The sequence below is a fragment of the Micrasema longulum genome, unplaced genomic scaffold (assembly GCF_059751315.1).
Source record: "Micrasema longulum isolate JH-2025_06_02 unplaced genomic scaffold, ASM5975131v1 h1tg002076l, whole genome shotgun sequence".
Lineage (NCBI taxonomy): Eukaryota > Metazoa > Arthropoda > Insecta > Trichoptera > Brachycentridae > Micrasema > Micrasema longulum.
This window is the reverse complement of record NW_028279243.1, coordinates 127,749-152,868: the sequence shown is the minus strand read 5'-3', so window position 1 is coordinate 152,868 and position 25,120 is coordinate 127,749. Positions and strand designations below refer to the sequence as shown.

General features: G+C 32.2%; 1 protein-coding gene across 3 annotated transcripts in view; it reads right to left on the bottom strand.

The window, feature by feature from the left end:
• mino (glycerol-3-phosphate acyltransferase mino) overlaps positions 1–25,120 on the bottom strand; it is a 138,525-nt gene that overhangs the window by 31,510 nt on the left and 81,895 nt on the right. For all 3 annotated transcript variants that reach the window (XM_088239141.1, XM_088239140.1, XM_088239139.1), the window contains 2 exons: positions 12,552–12,741; positions 9,569–9,682 (listed from right to left, as the gene is read on the bottom strand). In XM_088239141.1, the coding sequence (XP_088095267.1) occupies positions 9,569–9,682; positions 12,552–12,731 (294 nt within the window). In that variant the 5' untranslated portion in view covers positions 12,732–12,741. The remainder of the gene's footprint in view (positions 1–9,568; positions 9,683–12,551; positions 12,742–25,120) is intronic.

Here is a 25,120-nt window from a genome sequence, read left to right as displayed (position 1 = left end):
TTCCAGGAAACGAACCCAGGACCCCAAGCAAAGTGGGCAAACATGCCAACCACTACATCACGAGGCGGATTTATCACCAGTCGATTTCCATATTTAGGATTTAAATCTGAGAGTAACCATCGAGTCGAAAGAGCTAACCCAGGATTCTAGTTTTGTTTCACAAAAAGAACTGTATTCGGAATCCGCTCGGACACAGAAATTGTTGTTAGAAAAGTAAAAGTAATTATTGATTTCTAATCTCTAAAAATTAATCGCGTAATTATGTGTAAAAAGTGAAATCTGAGTAAATATTGTATAAGAGGTGAGTTTGTTTGCTAACGAAATGTAAAACTTTTACGCAATACAACAGCATCGTTCAGTTCGGCACGAGATTGCGAATTGTTTAGATTATTTTTCATTACTAAATAATGTTTTAAAAGGACCTCAGTCATAGAATTAAGAATAGTCCAGAAACCGCATACGCACATCAAACAGAAGGCGAGTTAACTACTCATAAATGAGTAGGTTTACGTTTTGACCCATTAGATTCTTTGTAGACGTCGCTCAGTACGCAACTCCTGATTCGAATTTAACCATGCCGTGTTGTGTCGTTTTAAAGTGTAGAAATACTGCTAGGATCTTAAAGAAACAGTATGCAATCACATGTGTAATTATGAAATTAATGTGTTTGTCACAAATGCATTACTTAAAAATTGAATTATTTTTTCATCTGTCAGATTGTCGAAGAAACAAAATGGAAATTTCGTTAGTGTTGCCAGGGTAGTAAAAATGTTTACCCTACTTTGTTAATATAATAAGAGAAATAATGAAAATTGAACCTCGGATTAAACAACGCCATGGTGGACATTTGGCCGACATTATCTTTAATACATAAAATATTATTTAACATGGTATAAAAATATCCGGTTTATGTCAAATAAAAATTGTTTTACATTTTAAGTTCAAAGTTCATTAATTCAATTACTCTTATTAAATGACCCTTTACTTATCTACTCTGTTGAGTCAATCAATGTTTCCGAGTGCACAACTGGCCGAGAAGCGGAAGAGAACTCGAGACATCATACGCGAACAGACACACAAAACTTTAAAAAATCATAGCGCTGATAATACGATTGGCTGAGTTAAAAAGTTTATTAACGAATAAAAGAAATATTTAAAAAACGCTGAACTTTCTCATTAATAATGTTACAAAGGTCTATTCATGAATGGCTACATACATATGTTCACAGGCATGGGTCGTTCCTGATCGTGTCACTATAAACTGTGCCTCTGTCCCTAACACATTGTCGGGAAATAATCCTAAATAAATAGGCCTTTTCTAATATCTACTTCTTACCCCGTCTTTCTATTGCAAACAAGTACTAGTAATATTTTAAACCTGAATTGTCTATGACTGACCATAGACAAGCGAGAAAAGAATCCACTTCACTCCATGAGAGAGTCCATGCTCTGCCATAATATGCCATTCCATGTTCTACCGGAGACTCGATGCGTGAGAGAGACATGCCACCTTATTTTATAACGTTACAACATGTATGTACAATGCTATTAATAAATAAAATATACAAACATATACTGTCATATACCTGCGATAATTTTCTTTATGTTCAAAGTTATCATTTTTGTATTCGTGTAAACTTTTCATAAAAACATTTAAATACAGGAAAATTTAATCGACCTTCTACTCTAAAAACAAACTCGGAATCAAGTCGCAAAAGACTTTTTGTGAGGATATTTTATTTTAAAAAAACATTATTTTAAATAATAACTTTCCCCTTATTAGTAATGCATATATTTATGTAAATACAATAATAATATCACCAGAAGTCAAAATTTGCTATTCATAAAATCTTCTAAGAACAACTTGGATTTTTTGGTCCAATGTACAAATTGTACAGAATGTACAAATTAGTCAATTCGTCTCAGAAATTGGAGTTCTTCGGGATAAATGTTCCCGCTTTCCGTAGATCTCTTTATAACTAAACACAATTTAGGGTAAAAAAAGGATTGGCATGAAAATATATATACGTATACTGTTAACGAAAAGCGGATTGTAGCAAAAAAAACTCATTTAATTCAGTTTTGTAATGAGTTGGAAATATTTTAATCGAGGAAAGGAGCACGGAAATGGACCTACATTTGATGCTATGAGGATTTTCTTTTATTTTGGGCAGTGGATGATGAATGTTCACTATGTATTGCGATATTAAACTATTTATTATTATAACAGTTACAATGACGCGCGACGGTTCCAAGAATTCTTATGCAAAGTTTAATGTAATGTCGAAATTTTGTTTATAATTCCCATCATTTCCACCATAAGTATGGGTCAAGGAAAGGACAGGAAAAAAAGGTAAACAACGGCCAGGAATAATTTTGATAAATGCTGTTTAACTAAACATGCTGTATACCATTATTTTTTTTTGTCCTTTTTTGACTTTGCTACATGTAGGTACGGTCAGGAGGGGTAATAATGAGACGAAATTTATATCTTTTATATTTTCTCACTAAAGAATCTAGTTTAATGTATAAATTTTTAGACGTACATATATATTTACAAATTACAACAGGGATGGAGAATACCTTAAAAAAGGGAATATGGAAGTCTAGGCATTTACAGGGCTTATCATTGGATGGTTTAAGTGGCCACTTTACACACTGTGTAACATTCACCATTTTGTCAATGTTTGAATATGCATATTTCTTCAATTCTTCCATTTGTTGATTTTGTGTAAAGTGGCCACTTAAACCAGCCAATGACAGGTTATAGGCCCTGTAAATGCCTAGACTTCCATATTCCCTTATTTAAGGTATTCTCCATCCCTGTTGTAATTTGTTAATCTTAATGACTCCCGAGGGGGTGAAATCCAATCTTTTGTCTACGAACATTTGGAAAAACTCAAATATTGTAATAAAAAAATATGTTTGAATAGTCTTTCATTATATTAGACATTTTCTTGGACTATTGTAACTATTTAAGGGGGGAAAAAAATATGCCTTATTTTTTACCCTCAAGGTGGGGCAAAAAAAGACACTGGAGTGCAAAAACAAGACAACTGTGGCAGCAAGGCGAATTAAGAATAGTCCAGAAGGAGCGTAGAATCATATTTGAATACATCGGACTGTGTCCAATAAATCCCCCACTTAGACCCACTTTCGCCGCGCGCATACTTGAAGTCACCGAGTAATATTGCCAGATCGCGAAGAATATAACCATAACACTTATGTAAGGTAAAAAAAAAACAATTTGTTAATTTTTCTAAAATTTTATTGTGCACTCGGAAACATTGATTGACAAAACAGAGTAGATAAGTAAAGGGTCATTTTATAAGAGTAATTGAATTAATGAGTTTTGAACTTAAAATATAAAAAAAAATTATTTTACATAAAACTGATATTTTTTTATCATGTTATGTAATATTTTATGTTTTAAAGATAATATCGGCCAAATGTCCACCACGGCGTTGTTTAATCCATTTCAATTTTCATTATTTCTCTTATTGTATGAGCAAAGTAGGGTAAAAAAATTTACTACCTCTGGCAACACTAACGAAATTTCCATTTTGTTTCTTCGACAATCTGACAGACGGAAAAATAATTAAATTTTAAGGTAATGTATTTGTGACAAACAAATTCATTTAATAATTACACATGAAATGTGATTACATCCTGTTTCTTTAAGATCCTAGCAGTATTTCTACACTTTAAAAAGGACACGACACGGCATGGTTAAATCCTAATCAGGAGTCGCGTACTGAGCGACGTCTACAAAGAAACTAATGGGTCAAAACGTAAACCTACTCATTTATGAGCGTATGCGGTTTCTGGACTATTCTTAATTCTATGGTCCTGAAATAATAATCCTGCAGTAATTTTATAACTAAACATGTAACCATTTCGTATTTTTTTTATCTTAAACTAAAGATGAAGAAAAACTTTACAATACGTAAGTTCAATTTTACGAAATTCTATCATTTAACATTTCAGGAACAAAATAAACACTCAAACTTGAAATATCTCAGAACTACAAAAATTGACTTAGGCATTTTTTGAAATCGGGCATCTACATTTTTTAAAGAATACATTTTTGACAACCCTAGTTTTAGAGACACGAATGTATTTTTGCCGAATGTATGACGAAAATAGAACAAAACAGATGTGCGAAATGACTGAATTCACATCCCGTCAGCAGTTGGTAACAAACGTATCTTCGGATACAATGTTCTTTGCATTTTTCTTAGACTTTCATCGGAAACTTCGTACTGGAATATTAATTAATATTTATATCGGAAAATTTGTGATTTTTTGTGCCGCTCGTAATTTAGTATTTACTTAAATAAATATATTAGTAAAAACGGGGATATACCTGATTTTAACGTTTTAATCGCAATTCATAAAAGGTGATTTTCACAATGTTTTTCCTTTGGATTGGAAAGCAGTTTTTAATCCATATAACGCTAGCTCTGCCTGTTGGCGGAATTTATTAATTTATACTTTTACATTGTTTGTATTCTTTTTTTATACAGAATAATATTTTAAATAATCCCACTTCGCCTGTTTATCTGAGAGAGCTTATCCAACCTCTTTCACAACACGGACTATCTATTCGTTCTAGTAACGAGAGAACCCTTTTAATACCCTGTCATCGCTCTAATTTTCTTGCCTCCTCTTTCACAGTAGTAGCCGCTCGATTGTGGAATAATCTACCCACTAATGTTAGAGACCCCCTTCTTTATTTACATTTAAGTCAAGATTGAAATGTCACTATCTAAATATTTAAATTGTTCCTTTATCCTTCTTCTTTCCTTCCCATCCCCTCTCCTCTCTTCATGGTATAGTGTTATTTTTTTTTTATATATAAATCTATTTTTGTTAATCTTTGCTTTTAATTTTTGTATAAAATTGTAAGATTCAATATGTCCATGTATTTATAATTTTCTCAAACTGAACAGTTTGGGTAGGTAGGAAGAAATTGCCTTAAGGCAATATACCCGCCCTTATATGTATATATATTGTATATGTATATAAAGTATCAAATAAATAAATAAATAAAATGTTCCCTCACTGAGGTGTCCCGTGCCGAGGGAAACATTTTACAATAAGTACAATGAAACATGCCTTAAATTAGCTGTTTAACAAAGTTAACATAATAAAAAAATTAAAAAACGTAATTAATCTAATTAACCTATTTTTCATCAACATAATAAACAATATAAACTAAAATAATCATAAAAAACATAACTAATTTATAAAGACCAAATTTCTTAAACAGTACACCCATTTTACCTATTTGGCTTGATGCACTCATCGATCCGTGCGCAACCCACCTCCACTATCCATTTCTTAATAACAATTTTATATTGTGAGTATTTACTAATTGTCCTTTTTTGACAATTCTGGGTTTACAAATTAATGTTTTTTCTTTGTTTTTGAAAATATTTTTGAGAATTTTATCTATGGAAGTAGATTGTACACTTTAACCAAGTAGTAGGTCAATCCTCTTTGGCCGAAGGTTGTATTTTTTTTTTGCAGCATCAGGGTGGAGTATCTAGTAACTCTTGTATTTGTGGAAGGAGTTATGGAAGGTAGAGAATAATGTTAGTGTGCGTACAGTAACAGAGCTTTTACATACAGTTGTTTTATGGATTTTACATGAAGATTTTCGAATATACCGAGGGAGCTAGTTCTGATTGGAACTCCTAAGATAATTTTTATTAAAGATTTTTGTGCAATTATTATTTGTTTGATTAGTGTGTCTTTATATTATTACGTTTTTCTACAAAAACAAATAAATATTATTTGGCTTTATTTATTATTTGATTTACGAGCGCCAATATGATGGCAAAACGTGTTCGATTTTTTTTGAGTTTTCAATATTGTGAACGTGTTAAAGGCCAACAATAGTTTGAGTACGTCCAAATGTTAGTAGACAGGCTGGAAATTCAGCATCTATTGGGACATACTCGACTTAATATTGATGATTAAACTAACCGGTATAAGAAGAAGTATTACAATTGAAAAATTGTTTTCTGTGGTGCAATTATGAATCTATATCCCCCCCCCCCTAGAGAGTGGTTAATTTGGGGATATTTATTTTTTCCATATGACTAATTTTTGCTTTATATAATGACTACACAGATGATTAAACGTCAAATGGCATGGTGTATAAAACTGCTTCAAAAACGGAAATAAAACTAATACGGTTTAGTCAAACCAAGATAATTTAGTGTTTTAGGTGATGCTATTTTTTTTATTTTTTTTTATTTCAAAATGCAAAAATGTACAATAACATAATATTCCCATAAGTAGCAAACTCCTTCTGGGATAGATATAATTAAAGATTATCAGATAAAAACATATTTAGTAAAACATAATTAAAAACAAAAATGGATAAATCTCGTAAACCTTTTTAAAAACAAATTGTAATTATTTTAATACCCGTATGCAGAGACAAAACTTAAGGTGAGGAGAGTTCTAATCTCAAATGCGGAGAATAACCCGAAGGTGAAGACAATAGAATGTACTTTCCTCACCTTGAGTTTTGTCTCTGCATACGGGTATAAGTCTCAATAATATTCTAAATGAAAATCATCGTGTTTGATTTCACGTGTTCATATTTTTTTGACAAAATCAATTTTTCGATGTTGCACGAACTAAACGCAAAAGCGCGCGTAGAAAACGCATTTTTAACACGTATTTACGTACTAAATACACGCTAACAGAGCGATCTCTTCGCCCGCAATCCCGTTCAGAATACCAGCCCTGGGCTGATATTCCGAACGCATTTTCAGCGCGCTATAACGCGTATTTAGTACGTGAAAACGCGCTATGCGGCGCAATAATTGCGTTCAGAATACCAGCCCTGAGCCTCGATTATGATGGAAAGATAAAATTTATCTTCAAGTTTATCTACAAAGTAAAATTAAGTTTTCTGTATGAAAAATAGAATATGTTTACATTTTTTTTTCTAAACATGTTCAATAACCGCTTACCGACGAAGATACTTTGAATTTTCATACAAATATACACACTTTCCTACATAAATATCGATATTAGTTTATACCGTTTCAGTATATACCGATGAAGATAGCCGTTCATAATCGCGGCTCTGGAATTGATATATCGACTTCATCCGCCAAATCCAAGCACGTATTTATTTATTTATACATCAACGGTTCAAAGAACCTTTTACAAAAAATAACAATTTACAGAAATAATCACAGCAGTGCACAATAATCATGTAGTACGTAGTATTAAATAATAGAACAATTAAAACTAAAAAAAATGGTGAAAATGCAATACAAAAAAGAAAAAAGTAAAAAAGAAACATAACATCTCTAAATAAATAATAACAATAACCATGAGAAAATCTTATGTTCTAAATATAAATATAATACGGTAAGGTTGAGAATAACTAGATAATAATAATTTAAAAAAATAATACAACATTAGTATTTAAAAAATATACATTTTTTGAGCAATAAAATAAAATGTAAAAAACCTAAATTAGCTACATAATACCTTTATTTAGTGAAATCATCATCATCAGTTGGTTGGAAGAAGTTGCCATTTGGCAATAAATCCACCAATGTACAATTTAAATTATGTCTAACATGTTAAAATAAAGAAATAAAAATCACGTATTCAAGGCAGACAGACACAGCTTAAGTATTAGAATCCTTACAACTAGCGCCGATGCCTCCAATTATTTTTTGTTTTCGTTGTCATGCGTATTTCTTACTTTTCTTACTATGTCTTCATCAGTTAAAGACTCCAGATAATCAATACCAGCATTGTTTATCAAGTAATTGTTAATCTCTATTTGTGAAAAGCCTCCGTTTCAAAAAAGGCTTAGTGGTAAGTCATCTTAATTGTAAATAATAAATTTGATTCTCCAGAACTAATTCATCTACTTGCTTACCGTGTCCCCTCCAGACCAACTAGGCTGTCTGATATTTTATATATTCGTATATTAAAACTAATCATCGGAAACATTCTACTATCCATCGAATTTGTGAAGCATTTAACAAGAATTTGAATAGTCTTGATATATTTAACACTCCATATAATAGGTGCAGAAGAGAACTAATAAGATTGATTCAGAATAACAAAGATTATACGTTTTGTCTCCTTTCTTGCTCTTAATCATTAAATCAAATGCAATTTTTCACTCCTGCTTTCCATCAATAATCCTTCACCTTTCCTTATCAATTTCCTTCTTTTCTTTCCCACTATCTCCTTGTTTTGTCCATATTTATTTTATTTTAAAAATATAGTTTATTTATTATTTATATAGTTTAAACCGTCGCGCGTCGTCGCATTATTGTAGTATAATTTAGTGAATACATATTATTGGATGGCAGGCCCTACTATGTATACATTTTTTGTAGCTTTTATTTTTATTCATTTTACCTGTACATCTGTTTGTATTCGAAATAAATAAAATAAAATAAAAATCTTCGGGGTCAAAATCTTCCGCATCTTGGCCGGAAACGTCTTCTGATTCAAATAACACAGAGACTTCACCGAGGTAGGAGGGGTCGTTCGGATTATAGAGACGTTCGGATTAGCTGGGGTTCATACTATCGAAGCCTTACTGTATTTATTGATTTCACAAGCATTCTCTTTTAGTAATTTTAAGAACAGATTTTAGACTTAGTAACAGGTTTTGATTAAAATACTTTAGACTCACTGGAAAACAATGAAATTTGGGAATTTTATCTTTCTTCATTAATTTCGTTGTTTTAGCATAATTACTACTTTTGGCTGATGTTTTAGGTCAACCATTCAAAACATTGTTTTAGTTATATTATTAATAAATTTATGACCGACGATAATACAGTTTTGTAATCTAATAATACATTTAATTGATTCTCTCGGAAAAACTGACTTAAATGGACGACTTTTAATAATAAATACTGCATTTAAAAAGATGCGTTATTATTACAAACATAATAGATGCCGAAGCCATACGATAAAGAAAAAGACTAATATAAATCAAGATGACTTTATCAATTAGAAGGAAATCAGGTCTTAAAACTCATAGGAGTTTGACATTGCACAACGAGTTACCTAAAAAATAAATGAAATAGAAAAGCCTTAAAATATTTCAAACCAATTAAAAAGAACGTTCTTAATAAATGTTGATAAAGGTAAGGACGTCAAAATATAAAGATTTCACCCTGAACGGAAGACTAAGGTGAAGCACGTCAAAATATTATAAAGATTTCACCCTGAACGGAGGACTAAGGTGAAGGATATCAAAATATTATAAAGATTTCACCCTTAACGGAGGACTAAGGTGAAGCACGTCAAAATATTATAAAGATTTCACACTGTACGGAGTACTAAGGTGAAGGACGCCAAAATATTATAAAGATTTCACCCATTATGGAGGACTAAGAGAAAGGACGTCAAAATATATGGACTTCACCCAATACGAAGGATGGAAGACTTTAAAGGCAAAGAACGTTAAAATATAACAGGATTAGCGATGGCGAGTCAGATTTAAGTCAGTCAAATGCTCTAAAGGTAAACTTAAAATTGTTGTGTTTATTAAGAAACTTACCGCGCTATTGGGGGCACATTTGCTGCAGGAGATGCCCACGAAAGGGCGCTTCATGGGAGTCACGGCGAGGGTTGCAGGCGTCTCCATGATCTTGTAGAGACTCTTTTCCTTCAGCTGTAAAACACGAATATCGTGTTATCTCTGTGTTATATGAAAACATAATATATTCCAATAAATGTTTTTGAATATTTGGATATAACTTATATAACTGTATATAATTTATATATTACCGACTTTTCTATGTCTACCGGTTTCGAGACGTACCTGTCTCTTCGTCAGGACACTCACAATAGTTACTCCACCTTCACCATCACTTACGGTGATGGTGTATTTAAGTATTTGCACATTGGTATTGTGAGTGTCCTGACAAAGAGACGGGCACGTCTCGAAACCGGTAGACATAGAAAAGTCGGTAAGTAGTTGTATACAAATATTTAAAAACATTTATTAAAATGTTTGACCACAAAGTAAATTTTTTCATATATTTTTTATTTTTATTTGTTTATTTGGAAGTTCAACAAGGATACATAAAATGCATACATTTTTTAAGTAAGCATTACTAACGTTCTTTATATATATCCTCAATTATAGAACTCCACCATCTTTCATAAATTATATAAAATAAGTGTGTAAAATCAATTTAAGTAATAATAAAGATTAAGTTTAGTGAAAGATAAGAATAAAGATTGAGTTAAAGAAATAAAATTGAGTTAAACATAAGAAACTACGTTTTTTTTTTCTTTTTTAAGAAAAGAAAAGAGAAAATAACAACATATAAGATGTAATAAAATAAATTAATAATTAATTAATGCTTTAAATATTAATAATATAATATATTCCACTTACAAACAATCCTTTAAAATGCTAGGCTATATTGTGCGTGACAAAAGATTAAAATTTTTTAATATCTATATCAAAATTGATGCATACTGATTTAGTTAAGAGCAAATTGGAATTCATCTCATCAATATTCTTGTAAATATTAAATTCGTTTTTTTGTATTACGTACCCACGTTAATGTATAAAAAAAAACGTAAGTATATATTACGCCCATTTTGTTATTATATATAAATTACAAAATACTTTTGATTTTATACAACGATTTCATTTTCATTATGATTGATTGATTTCAAATTCTCTAGTCATTATTTTTTCGTGTATACTTGTTTCGTTTTCTATAACATAACGGCGGCCTCCGTGGTGTAGTGGTCAAGACGCTTGACTCACGCACGGAAGGTTCCGGGTTCGATTCCCGGTGAGAACACAAAAATTAAAATGTGATTTTTCTCAAGCCTGGGTGCTCTGTGATATAATTCACCACTGTAATTAGGCTTCCTGGCCTGTTGTGGTGCAAAAAAATTGTAAAAAAAAAAAAAAATTCAAAGTTTGAATAGGGTATCATTTATTTAATCTTTATTATTATATTACATACACAAAACTATAATTTATACAAAGTTGCTTTGACTACCTAACTAGGGTTATTTACCCCGTTCAAAGACAGTCAAAAAAAATAATTTAAATAAAATCAATATATGGAAACAGTTATAAAGATAGTGGACAAAGTGAAAAAAAAAGTGAAAAATTGAGTAAAAACATGGTAAAAATGCAGTAAAAACATAGTAAAAATGTAGTAAAAAAAAATAAGCAGAAACACAGTAAAAACAAAGTAATAAATGTAAAAAATGTGATGAAAACATAGTAAAAAAAACATTAAAAATGTATAAATATATATATATACATAAATATATTTTAAAACTCGGAAAAATGCGAAGTAAAAACAGAATACACAGTAAGAAACATATTAAAAGTCATAGTAAAAAAATAAATGTATGTGTATAGCAAAAAGCATATTTAAAAAAAACATAGCAAAATACCGAGTAGAGAGAGAAAAAAAAACATAGTAAAAAATAAAGTTAAAGGTGTAATAAATAAAATACATAGTAAAAAAAATGAAAAAGTCTTCGTATAATCAGTTGTTTTTAAAGTGTGTATATATTTCAATATTGAATTTAAAAAAACAAAGGCATTCGGGGAGAATCGAGGGACAGGGGCGACGTGTTGGCTTCTGTCCACACGTCGTCCACCCCTTCATTAATCTGCATAGATTTTGTATTCCTTCGGAATAATTTTGTAGAATTTCTTCTACGTGCAGCTGACGGAGTCCCGGGACTCAGCAGCTGCGGGCGGATGGCGGGCATTTGGATCCCTTCTATGCAATGCGCTGCCACCCGACCAACAAGCAAAGGCCAGTTTCCCTTAACAGTCTCCCGACCTGACAGTCCGTTATGTACTGGTGGCGGGGCTGGAGGGTGGCTCCCGTCAGCCAAGTGCCGGGGTGCATATTCGTAAATACCCGACGCGTTATCCATTCGGGATGTTTTGAAATCACTCGGGAGCTCGTTATTTATTAGCGATTTTCAATTTCGTATAGCGCTTACTAACGACACTCAACATAAATAGTCTTATTTTCATTGCAGTATCTCGGCTAGGCCATAAATGTCTCATGAAATCATTTTGTTTGTTTCGGTTATCGCTGGGGTGGATAACGAGTCAGATATCTCCTCAGGAGACACGTCTGCTGTTGACGAAGCCACTTCGGGTGGATTCCGAAACATCCCGAACGGGATATTTTGGAATCACTCGGGCGCTCGTTATTTATTAGCGTTGTTCAATTTCGTAACGCTACAAAATCACCCTGAATAGCGTTTACTAACGACACTCAACATAAACAGTCTCATTTTCATTGAAGTATCTCGGCTAGGCCATAAATGTCTTATAAAATAATCTATTTTGTTTCGGTTATCACTGGGGTGGATAACGCGTCAGATATCTCCTCATGAGACACGTCTGCTGTTGACAAAGCCACTTCGGGTGGATTCCTCGTCGAGTATTTACGACTATGCTGCGGGGTCAGTGGACGCGCGTGGATATCGTGTCTACCACTGTACCGCCACCTGACCAACAAGTAGATGAGTTCCCTTACCATTCTCCCGATCTGGCGGTCCGCTATGTACTGGCGGCGGGGCTGGGCGGCGGCCCGCCTCAGGGCGGCCCCCGTCAGCCGGGTGCCGGGGCCGGAGTCCGCCTCCGCAGCCCGAGTGAGGGAGCGCTGGCGTAGGCCGGTGTACGCGTCGTGGACGCGCGTCGATATCACGTCTATCATTGTAGAAGCGCTGTGAACAAAGAGAAACCGTCAGTCAATGAGTTTTTACTATTTACTGGTGGGCTGATAATTAGTGAACCTAACAATCATAAACACAATTCTTTGGGCAAAAATCATTTTATTCCTGAGCATAGTCCCCTTTTAGCTCGATACAACGGTTTCAGCGATTTTTTAGTTTTTTTATTCCTTCCGCTGAAAACGATTCTACAAGTCAAGACTTGTGATATTGTTCTACACCAAGTTCAATGGCAAAGAACAAATAAACATGAATCGTGACGTATAGAGGCGTGGCCAATGGAATAACATTTTTAGCGGGAATTCAAAATTACAAATTTAAAAGTATTTTTTATGCTACTAATATTTTATTTTTTTTATATATATTTTTTTACTAGACAGTATTTCATGGACCTTTATTACTTTAAAAATATAAATAAAAAAAGTGATATTTCCCTATTCTACGGTACCTGATAGCTTCATTAAAAAATATCAAGCTTTGTTTTTGCACTCCTCCTCGCAAAATGCAGATTTGATAGTATACGTAGGGAAAGTCGAAATAAAAAATAAACAAATAATGAAACGTAAAACTCAGGTGGACCTTATATGCATTTTAAAAATACTTCTATACATGCTATAAGTGATGTCCCATCTCTGTTGCAATCAAATTATTTTCATCTTCCCAACCGTGTCACCAGAAGTCAAAATCTGCTATTTATAAAATCTTTTAAGAACAACTTTTGTTTTTATGCCCCAATGTCCAGAATGTGGAGATTAGTCAATTCGTCACACAACTTGGATTTTTTGGGATAGATCTTACGGCTTTTTGTAGATCTCTTCGCCACTAAAACATCGTATGATGAAGATGGATTGGCATGGTTTAGCTCGATATCTAATATATTGATTGTGTTTAGGAATATATCGTACATCATTATTTCAGTGCCCTTGTTTGTCTTTGCTTAAAGTTTTCTTCACATAACTGTTGTAATTGGCTAAGGCCGTATATATAATGGGCCTTACTTATAAATCGGGTATAAAGTAGCGGATAACATGGACAATTCATATCACAATTTATTTAGCAAAGTGGCGACTTTATCGAGTCTTTTTTTTAAATCAAAAACATTGTTCCAATGAAGGAAAAAGTTTTAATGTATGAAGCCTATGTAAAAACTAAAATATGTTATATGCAACTACTATGGGGAACAGGAAATCAAAATGACATAAACAGACTACAAAGACAGCAAAATAAAATATTAAAGTTAGTATATGACCTACCCTATCTAACAGCAACTAAAGAACTTTTTTAACTAACTAAACAATTAAATGTAACTGAACTCTTTAAACTAGAATCCTTAAAATTTATTAATAAATTATCCACTGATGTAACTGTAGACGAAGAATTAAAACTTGAAAAATACTGTAGTAAACATGAACACAATACGAGAATATCAGAAAAATATCATATACAACCTTTTAAAACGATAAAAGGGCAATCGAGACTAATAAATCATGGACTGAAATTATACAATAAACTTACAGACAAAACTAAACAAGACTCAAACAACCTTTACAAAAGATGTTAAAAATATTATTATTAACAGTAGAATGTGAATTTTAAATGTAAAAATATTTTGTTAAATGTATGTAACCCGTAAGGGTTTATCCAGGTTTATCAGTAAAAATTTTAAATTTAAAAAAAAAGTTGAGAATAGTGGTAGAATAATGATAGTATAGCAAAAAGTATTACTAATAAACCTCGCATAGAGTTAAACTCGGTTTAAATCTGGGATAGCGACCATAAAAACTTATACCTGCACATTATGTGGTATAACGCTGGAATAAGCACGCGATCTGTCAAAAGTCATATTTTTCGATAATCAAAATGGATAGTTTATAAGATTTTTTTTCAATTTAAACTATTTCAAAATCCTGCGACCTTCTCGCGCACAAAAAAGAGCCGACCCTTTTGAAGATTATTCAGAGAGAGAATTTAAAATGAATTATAGTTTTGCTAAAGAAAATGTGAGGCATGTTATTTCTTTGGTAAGCTCTGATTTAGAAGGAGACAAGCGAGGGGGGAAAATACCATTAGAACTCCAAGTCCTAGATGCTTTGCTAATTTTGATTTGTTTTTCTAGCGGTTTTCTCCATGTTTCCCATTACACCGGCAGTAGTCTCGATTTGACTTTGCCGTTTGTTTGTTGTTGTTATAAAAGTTACTGCGCACGCGCACATATCAGTGTTGACTGTTTAAAAAAATGAAGCATGAAATAACCCGCGAATTTTTATTCCAGGTAATAAATATTTGCATAAGAAAGCTTTTTTTATATCGGTTATAAATAGTTAAACCGGGTATAGTTATTTCTTAATGTAAACCTGATATAAGGAAATCTAATAAGTAAGGCCCAATATTTTGTTTTTATATTTATATTCTTTTTCTGTTGATTTCAGTGATACTCTTATTTTGTTTTTTTTAATACTACTATATTTTACTATAATTTTGTTGATTTTAATAATACTATTATTTTGTATATTTGATTATGTGTGATTCTTAATTTGTATAATTTATATTTTAAAAATTATTTCTGATTATCTTTTTTACATTGTATTCTTTGGAATTTAATTTTTTATTACTTATACCTTTTTTCTAGATTGTTATTCTATTGCATCACATGTCATTATAATTTAATCTAATTAATTTTACGATGTATTTTTATTGTCATTTATTGTGGCTTGACACGGGCATAGCCTAATAAGTTAATTAATATTTAAACTAGTGTAATTTTGAATGAATAAATAAATATAATAAAACGCAGAAATACAATAAAACTAAACTAAATTAAATATTAACCTAAAAAATGCTGATTTTGAAGTAAACTAGTTGTAGTAATTACCCCACGATAGTATAGTGTCATTTAACGTTCGATGTAATAAATAGCACTTATATATATATATATTTTTTAATCAATACAAACCGGGAAGCTCGTAACAACTGACGCTTATGGCATTCAAACATAAGGGGGTATAAATAAGAAACATCTTTAAACTAAGCATAAATCATTTGAATAAATCCGTAGCACGTGACAACAAAATAAATTATTTTAATTAAATTACAAATTTAAAAGCTTCAATTAAATTAACTTAACAATAGAATCACCATGTAAAGCGCCCTTGAGGTATTTTATTACGAAAATGGCGCTATATAAGTTATCCACAATAAATCCACAATAAATAAACTTAAACTTAAACTTCTGAATCGTAAATCTCTTACATATTTTGACTCGTATGAAGACTCTTCTTCCTTTCATAGTTTAACTTATCTTACTAAACGTAGAAGCATTTCTGATCTGCCTTTCCTCTTCAAAATTTTAAACAATTTTATCGATAGTCCATATCTCTTGGAGCGTATTCCAATTAATTGTCTTGTAAAGTCAACACAAGTTCATTTTTTTATAATTTACTGCCCAAAAAAATTATGTTCAAAACTCGTTTATTTATCGTAGCTGCTCCACATTTAATTTACTTTGTCCCCATTTAGATATTTTTAATACAAAATTTAGTGGCTTCAAAAAAAAAACTTTTTGAAACACTGTAAAATAAAACATTTGTCAGTGTGTAATAAGTTAATGTTCCTTTAATTATGTTTATTTTATTATAATATCAAAATTTTAAATTGGTCAACTATAAACTTCTTAGATTTTCACGGCCGTTAAGATGCACAATAAGTTTTTCTGGGTTATTAGACCACCAAACACGACTAGTAAAAGAAGCAATTGAGATTTACAAACATCCCGACAACATAAACAGAGATGATGGGATGCGATTAAAAACATCCTGGTACCCAGTCATAAAGAAATCGCATAAAGATTGCAATGTAACACAGATTTGTGATACGGTATAGATCCTAAGTACATAATGGTACACATTAATCTAAACGACTACGACACGGTACAAGTCCCAAATACACAACATCACACAAAAACGACTACGACACGGTAAAAATTCTAAGTACCTAACGTAACACATATTCATACACAAATAACATCAACCCTGATGATGGACGCTGTAACGCGATCCGAAACGTCGGTAGAGAGTACGAACGACACACGGCATAATAACCCAGAAAAACTTAGTGTGTGGTCAACTATATTTTGTGAATCCCTCTCTTCCACTCCTCCACTCTACTTCCTCATCTTTTGCAGAGCTCTTTTTTTTTCTCATGTCTTATTTAATATATTATTTTTCTCTTTACTGTGTAACATGTTCTCTCATTATATTTGTGAAAAACTTGAACTGGGTGTATGTACTATTTTTTATATTTTGTATTCTTATATAACAACTGTTTTTCCTTAATATTTTTTTAAAAAATAAAAAAATAAATACAGTTTATACCCTGTTTATAGTTGAGCAGACACATGTCATTATGCAATAATTGACAAGTACGCGCACAATCACATTTACCAGTTTACATAGCGGTTTGTGGTCCAGTACTGAGTGTATGGAACAAGACCAGTCATCAAGTTACACTCTACTAACAAGAATCTAGGGCTTACCTTGTGACCAGAAATACGGGTGTTAGTAATGGTACACTAACGCGATGCGACAAAATGCTGCTCATACGAAAAAAAATTGTCAAGAAAGAAACGGCTATTTTTATCCCGAAATAAATAAGTTTTTTTAATATCTCTACTGATAAAAGGGTACTCGCAAAGTTTTACTTTACACCAAATATTCAACATTCAATACGGAAAGTCTATATAAAATATTTAAGGTTCATACAGTAGACACTCTTTATAAAATAAATTCTATTATACAAATATATAAAAAGAAAAATAAAAGAATTGGAAATGAATAAGTCACTCAGATACCAACATAATATTGAAATTCCTAAATTCCATACAAGTCATGGTTAAAATAGCTTTGTATTCAAAGGTGTAAAAAATTATAATAATCTTCCTAATGAACAAAAAACTATTAAAAATAATATATCAATAAATAAATTTAAAGTTAATCTAAAGAATTTTTTTAAACTCGTGTAAAAACAACATTAAATTTTAATTAGTATGAATGTATTATTGTTTTATGTTTTTTCTTTATATATCCTATCTTTTTATTTTTCTTTTCATGTACTCGTATTTAAAATTATATAAACTCTTATTAATAAACAACTAAAACAGTGTAAGTCACTCTCCAAGCACAAGTTAGTCTCTTTTTTTGGAGAGTTACAGAGATAACATTGACTTTATGTGTAAAAGTAGATATGTTTAGAATTTTACAAAAACATGTACTTTTTATGAAATTTATGAATAAAAAAAAATTTAAAAATGAAGCTAAGCCGAAATCGAGTGAGGGTTATCACTAGAGCCCGCCCAGGGCACTGCAGATTGAACAAACACCTTGCTAAAATGAACCTTCCCGAAACTTCTAGATGTAGGTTTTGCAGTACAGATGAGGTAACACCTATACACATTATATGTGAATGTGATGCTTTACATCATAAAAGGAGCCTCATCCTCGGGGGACCACTGGTTAAACCTGAGGATGTTAATGAGCTCGCCCGCTACCTTATAGCCCGATACTTTGCGGATCTCTGGGTTTGGGGGAGGAGATTTATCAAAATGTAAACTCTCGCCTTCCACACAGTAGCCAGGCTCTTTATAAACCTGGGCTTGGAGGGCGAGAACTATTCACGGGGACCCGTCACAAAGATCTTCACAAGTCGCAGTGATGTCAGGAGCTTGCATAGCGCTGACCCCCACCACTAAGAATCAGAATACGAACATCTATAGTTTTTCAAAACAACGATCTAATTTGTTGAATATTGTTTGCACGTGGACAATATTGTCTTGTCCCAGCTCCGTGTACAGCCTCGACCGCGCAGGACAGAACACTGGGACTAGTATAAAATAGTTCTGCATTCACCCAATGAGTGGCATGGACAGATTTAGTGTAGATAAAGAAATACTTGCGTTCTTATGATTAATTAAAATATTTGAGACCGTTTTCAACGAGTTATAAATAACTCACTATTATAAAATGGGAATCAAATTGGGGAAGAGTGTTTGAACCACGGACCTGTAATCCGTGAGTCTAAACTAGCTACGGGACCACAACCATCTTTAAAAATAATATGCTATATATGTTCACATTTCTTTTTAAAAAAATGTGCTAAAACAAAGTTGTTTTATTTATTTTATTATAATGAATAACCACAAAGTGAGTGCTTCAAATACAAAATTTATATTATGATATTTTTATGTTTAAAGATATATAAACAAGTTTATTTATCTTATTAATATTCAAAGCATTAACTTTGTAGCTAAAAATTTTACTAAATGTTATTAAATATTTGTATATAACTACTTACCGACGTTTCTATGTATACCGGTTTCGAGACGTTTCACACGCTTTTAACCGGAAAACCTTGTACGCACTGATTAGGTTATGAAAATGTTTAATGTTGTGGGAGAAATAGTTGAAATCAGTTGAATCATCTTATAATTGCGATATCGTTTACTTATTTTTTGCTTTTTTTTACATTTTTCTAAATATTATTTGAAAACATATTATCTACTCGTTTACGAGAATATATATACTTTTTTTTCGCTCCTTATATTTAAGTTAGTAGTAATTATTATTAAATAATATCATGTGGTGTGATCATATGTTTTCATGTAAAGGATCTTTACCGACAAGCCTAATTAATTAGCTTGGTGAGTCCTGTAATAAAAAAAAAAGAATGTTTTAAATACAAAAAATAAAAAATATTATACGTAAATTATAAATAAAAATAAAAAATAAATAAAGTGAATGTAAGGGTTTCCTACTAAAACCATGTGGTTTTAAATCGCCATGTAGGTTTTATATGATATTTTTGTGCAACAACTATGGTGAAGGTGTATAGTGAGTTTTGCATGTTGGTTTATTTGGTGTCCTGGCGAAGAGACGGGTACGTCTCGAAACCGGTAAGCAAAGAAAAGCCTGAAAGTGGTTTTATACATATATTAAATAACATGAATTAAGTTTGTTTATAATTTTATTGAAGTATTTAGAAAAAAAAGAGATTTCGGTTTTCATTATGATAGACCTCATATTTTTTATATATTTTTTTAAATTTAGTTCTATGATTAACATAGTCTAATATATATTTACAACACAATATTTACATTTATACTTATTATTTGATATTATAAAAACAAGAAAATCAATAGAGTGTAACTTGTGGTGCCCGTAATATCATGCGATCTCTAGAATGGGGCAAGTTTTGCTTTACAGAAAATTGCGGTCACGTTAACTACTATTTACGTACCTACAAACTGCCTTCTTCTCAAGACCACAGTGCCTACTACAGAATGTGCACAAAATTATCCAAGTACCTAAATACCTATCGCAATGATGTGATTATTAATTAAACGTGCATCGGCGCGAAATAACTCGCCTAGACGGTTTATTGAGGTCTGTTAATTTTAGACAAATTACAGACAACTATTATTATTATGGATAACTTATATAGCGCCATTTTCGTAATAAAATATCTCAAGGGCGCTTGTGATTATTAATTAAACGTGCATCGGCGCGAAATAACTCGCCTAGACGGTTTATTGAGGTCTGTTAATTTTAGACAAATTACAGACAACTATTATTATTATGGATAACTTATATAGCGCCATTTTCATAATAAAATATCTCAAGGGCGCTTTACATAGTGATTCTATTGTTAAGTTAACTTAATTGAAGATTTTAAATTTGTAATTTGATTAAAACAATTTATTTAGTTGTCACATGCTACGGATTTATTCAAATGATTTAGAGAACAAGTGGGTTTTAAGTTTTTTCCGAAACATCACTTCACTTTTACAGCCTCGCACCTCTGCTGGGAGAGCATTCCATGCCATAGGGCATGCGACCGCAAATGCGCGTTCACTAAATTTAGTGCGCTGTTTGCGTAGAGGTATAATAACTTTTACTCTCGCCGTAGACGTAGCTGATCTAAGCGTGAGACGCCTGTCAGCTAGTTCATCTGGAATGCATAGTTCCCTTAGATATTCCGGAGCAGAGTTGCGCAGTGATTTATACATAAGCCAACAGAGTTTGTATTTGACCCTCTGTGGAAAACGTAGCCAGTGAAGTTCCCGAAGTAGTGGAGTGATATGACTGAACTTAGAGATTCCGAAAATAAGTCTCGCTGCGGCATTCAATACAGATTGTAGGCGAGTCAATTTGTTCATTCATATATTTTTTATGTTTTAAAATGAATAATCCGCTAAATCTCTATTACGAGGATTGAGCAGATGGGATAGAGGGGATATGGAAGGAGGTAATGAAAAATACACCACGACACCCAGACCAATTAAGAAAAAAACATTAGTCCAGAGCTTACTTCTTCCACTCCTTGACTATGCGGATGTATGTTACCCAGGTGCTAACTCTGAATTACTTGATAAGTTAGAACGATTGCAGAATGTTTGTATACGTTATATCTTTGATCTTCACAAATTCGACCACATAACAGGATATCGCACGCAACTACACTGGCTCAGTATTAGGCATAGAAGAAACATTCACATTCTATCACTTATTTTAAATAAACAAAATATTTTAAATAATCTTACTTCGCCTGTTTATCTGAGAGAGCACTTCCAACCTCTATCACAACACGGACTATCTCTTCGTTCTAGAAACGAGATAACCCGTTTAATACCCTTTCATCGCTCTAATTTTCTTGCCTCTTCTGCTGCTCGATTGTGGAATAATCCACCCACTAATGTTAGAGACGCGCCGATGTAAGAGAGTTACATTTAAGTCAAGATTGCAATGTCAAAAAAATGTCGCCTACGTTGTTCCGCCGATTATGGCTCGATATAATTGATTTTTAACTCATTATGAACTCGACTATGGAATAAAATCATTTTTTTATAAATTTTAAGATACGCCATTGTTCTGACCCACTCAAATTATGAATAACAAAAATAGATTTTAATTGCTGTTATTTTATTTTTAGTTAAAAACAGATTTTGCATATCAAAATAATGGCAATTTATGTACAACTAAAATGCGTTATTTACATACTTACGGTATTACTCACGAAAGGACGTTAAACCTCTGGAGCTCAATCACAGATGGCTATCGACATGCTAAAAAACGTGCTAAGTATTTGAGCAATCACCACGAACAATCATGAACACGCTGAAGTTATCGCGGTCGCGTTGCAAAACGAAATTCAACTTCGGTCAGTTCAAGAGGATTGGTTGAATCTCGCACACGCCTTCTTTCAATTTTTCTCGATGCATTTAGCCGGCGGTCGGCAAGCCAAATGTTAAGAAAAGCAGTCGCCATAGTAATTGTTTGTAACTTGAAAACGAAATAACAAACCGGCACGAGATTACACGCGTGTTGACTTTTTTGATTTGACGTTTGACCACGGACTACGGATACGGAACTTATCTATGGCGTTTTGCAACGCGACCGCGATAACTTCAGCGTGTTCATGATTGTTCGTGGTGATTGCTCAAATACTTAGCACGTTTTTTAGCATGTCGATAGCCATCTGTGATTGAGCTCCTGGCCTCGCTTATTTCAATCTACGTCGGTAAATCGAATTCAGTATCTTAAACAAATATTTATTATATGGTATAGATAAAATCATCGATGTGAACCGACGCCCGACGTATACGGTTCGGAGTACTCCACCTGCCTTAAGCTAGGGTTTCCTAGGACAGCGGTGCCCGTATTTTAACGGCCGTAGTGAACGGTGATGCAGTGGACAGCCGTCGTAAAGGTGATTAGAGAGTGGTTTCCTAGGAAAACGGTGTTAAATGGTGTTGATAACACCGTTTTCCTAGAAAACCACACTCTAGTCACCTTTACGACGGCTGTCCACTGCATCACCGTTCACTACGGCCGTTAAAATACGGGCACCGCTGTCCTAGGAAACCCTAGCTTTAGGAGTAATCAAATAACGTCCACATCTCGTGGGGGCGATATAAAATTTAGAATTGGGTTTGTGGGTTGATATCTACCACGGCTGGTATTCCGAACGCAATTGTAGCGCGGTAAAGCGCGTTTTTACGTACTAAATACGCGTTATAGCGCGCTGTAAATGCGTTCGGAATACCAGCCCAGGGCCCCGATTACAATAGAAAGTTAACAAAAGCTAACAAAGTTATCTTGAATGTGGTGCTACAGGAGGATATTAAAAATCCCCTGGGTAGATAGAGTCCGAAACGATGATGTTCTCCGACGGATGGAAAAAGATAAAGAGGTACTGAAGACCATAAAGAAAAGAAAACTCGAGTACTTTCGGCATGTGGTGAGAGGCGAAAAATATACAATTTTACAAGTCATTCTACAGGGAAGGATTGAAGCAAGACGCAGTGCAGGTAGATGGCGCATCTCTTGGCTTAAGAACTTGCGCGACTGGATCCATTGCAGCACTCAGTCCTTGTTCAGGGCAGCTGCCAACAAAGTAAGAATCGCAACGATGATTTCCAACCTCCATCGGGGAGAGGAAACATAAGAAGAAGAAGAAGAAAAATGTTTACTTCTCATCGTAATCGGGGCTCAGGACCCGTATTACATTGGGAAGTTAACCTTTAACTTTAATTTTATCTACAAAGTAAAACGAGGTTCTAAGTATGGAAAATGGAATATGAATGTATATTTTTTTCTGAACATGTTTATTAAAAGGTTACCTTGAATTGAATTGAATGATGATAAAGGATTCTCGATTTTGGCAAATAATAATAATATTAAAAGTTGTAATAATAGTGAAAAACATTGAAAATATAAATACTGAAATTATCTTTACATTTTTAAAAGTAGTTCAAAACACAAATATTAGAACAAGAAAAGATAAAGGTACACGTGTATTTATTTATTTAATGAAACGACAGCTATCTCTTAAGTTTATTTATGATTAGAAAATGCCCTGGTTATAGTTTTATATAAACTTTCACATATTTAAACGAACAAGATAAAAAGTAGCACCTACTAGTTTAAAGTGTCAAACCACATTATTTTTTATATATTTTTTTATTTTTACAATATACATAAGAGGTAAAACAGAGTATCCAAAAAAATAAGGATAATAACATAGCAATGAAATACATATTAATAGTAAAAATAGTAAACAAAAAAATCCCATAAAGGCACGGCTTGTTCGTGGGTATACAAGAAAATGTTAATGAATTTTTGCTCCTATAATAAATAGACAGTTATAATATTTTTGTGTAGCATAAGGCGTCTGAGATCACCCGATACATTTTACCTTCGAATTTTCACAAACAATATGCCACATTTTAACCCTCTTGCAAGTATGTTAAGACTCTATAACAAAATAGAAAAAAAAGTTAACATTGACATTTATCATGATAGAGCAAATGATTATAAAAAAATATTACTATGTGTCTTAAATCAAATGCCTAATCCTTATTTTTGTGTATGTAAATTAATTTTAGTCTATTTTATTACATCTTATATGTTGTTATTTTCTCATTTCTTTTCTTTAAAAAAAAATGTAGTTTCTTAAGTTTAACTCAATTTTATTTCTTTAACTCAATCTTTATTCTTATCTTTCACTAAACTTAATCTTTATTATTACTTAAATTGATTTTACAGACTTATTTTATATAATTTATAAAAGATGGTGGAGTACTATAATTGAGGATATATATAAAGAACGTTAGTAATTATTAATTATAGTTTGTAAGTGAAAAATATGAATAAATAAATAAATAAAAATGCTTACTTAAAAAATTATGTATTTTATGTATCCTTGTTGAACTTCCAAATAAATAAATAAAAAAAATAAGAAAGAGAAAATAAAATGTTAATATAAAAAATACATATTAATATATTTCACCCAGTGGTGCATGGGGAACTGTATTGCAGTGGCGAGTCGTGATTTATTTTATAGGTAATCTACAAAAAATTACCATTAATTTGTACCTACATATAAGTACATAAATGTCTAAGTGATGTAATTATAAATTACTACTTTTTTATTTGGTTCTGTGAAAATCAACTCAAACAACAATTATAACTAACCACGGAAATTACGAGTATGTAGCTTTATTCCATACTATTTTGATACAATACTTGTACAAAAGTTTATTGAAAAATACCACAATGACATTCAGCAGATATTTCCATTATGATTTAAATTAATGTCAACACTGAGCACTAGCTGATTCCTTTTAAAATGAATAATGTCAAAAACGGCCAGTGAAAAGGCCACATGTCCTATGTGATACATAATATGTCAACGGTATCCTATCAAAGAAAATTAGTCCTTAGGAAATAATGTTCGAAATGCTAGTTTCCAAATAGATAATCCTCAAATAATATTTGTAATTTGCAAGCATGTTTTAGTACTAAAAAAACGCGACTAGGTTAAA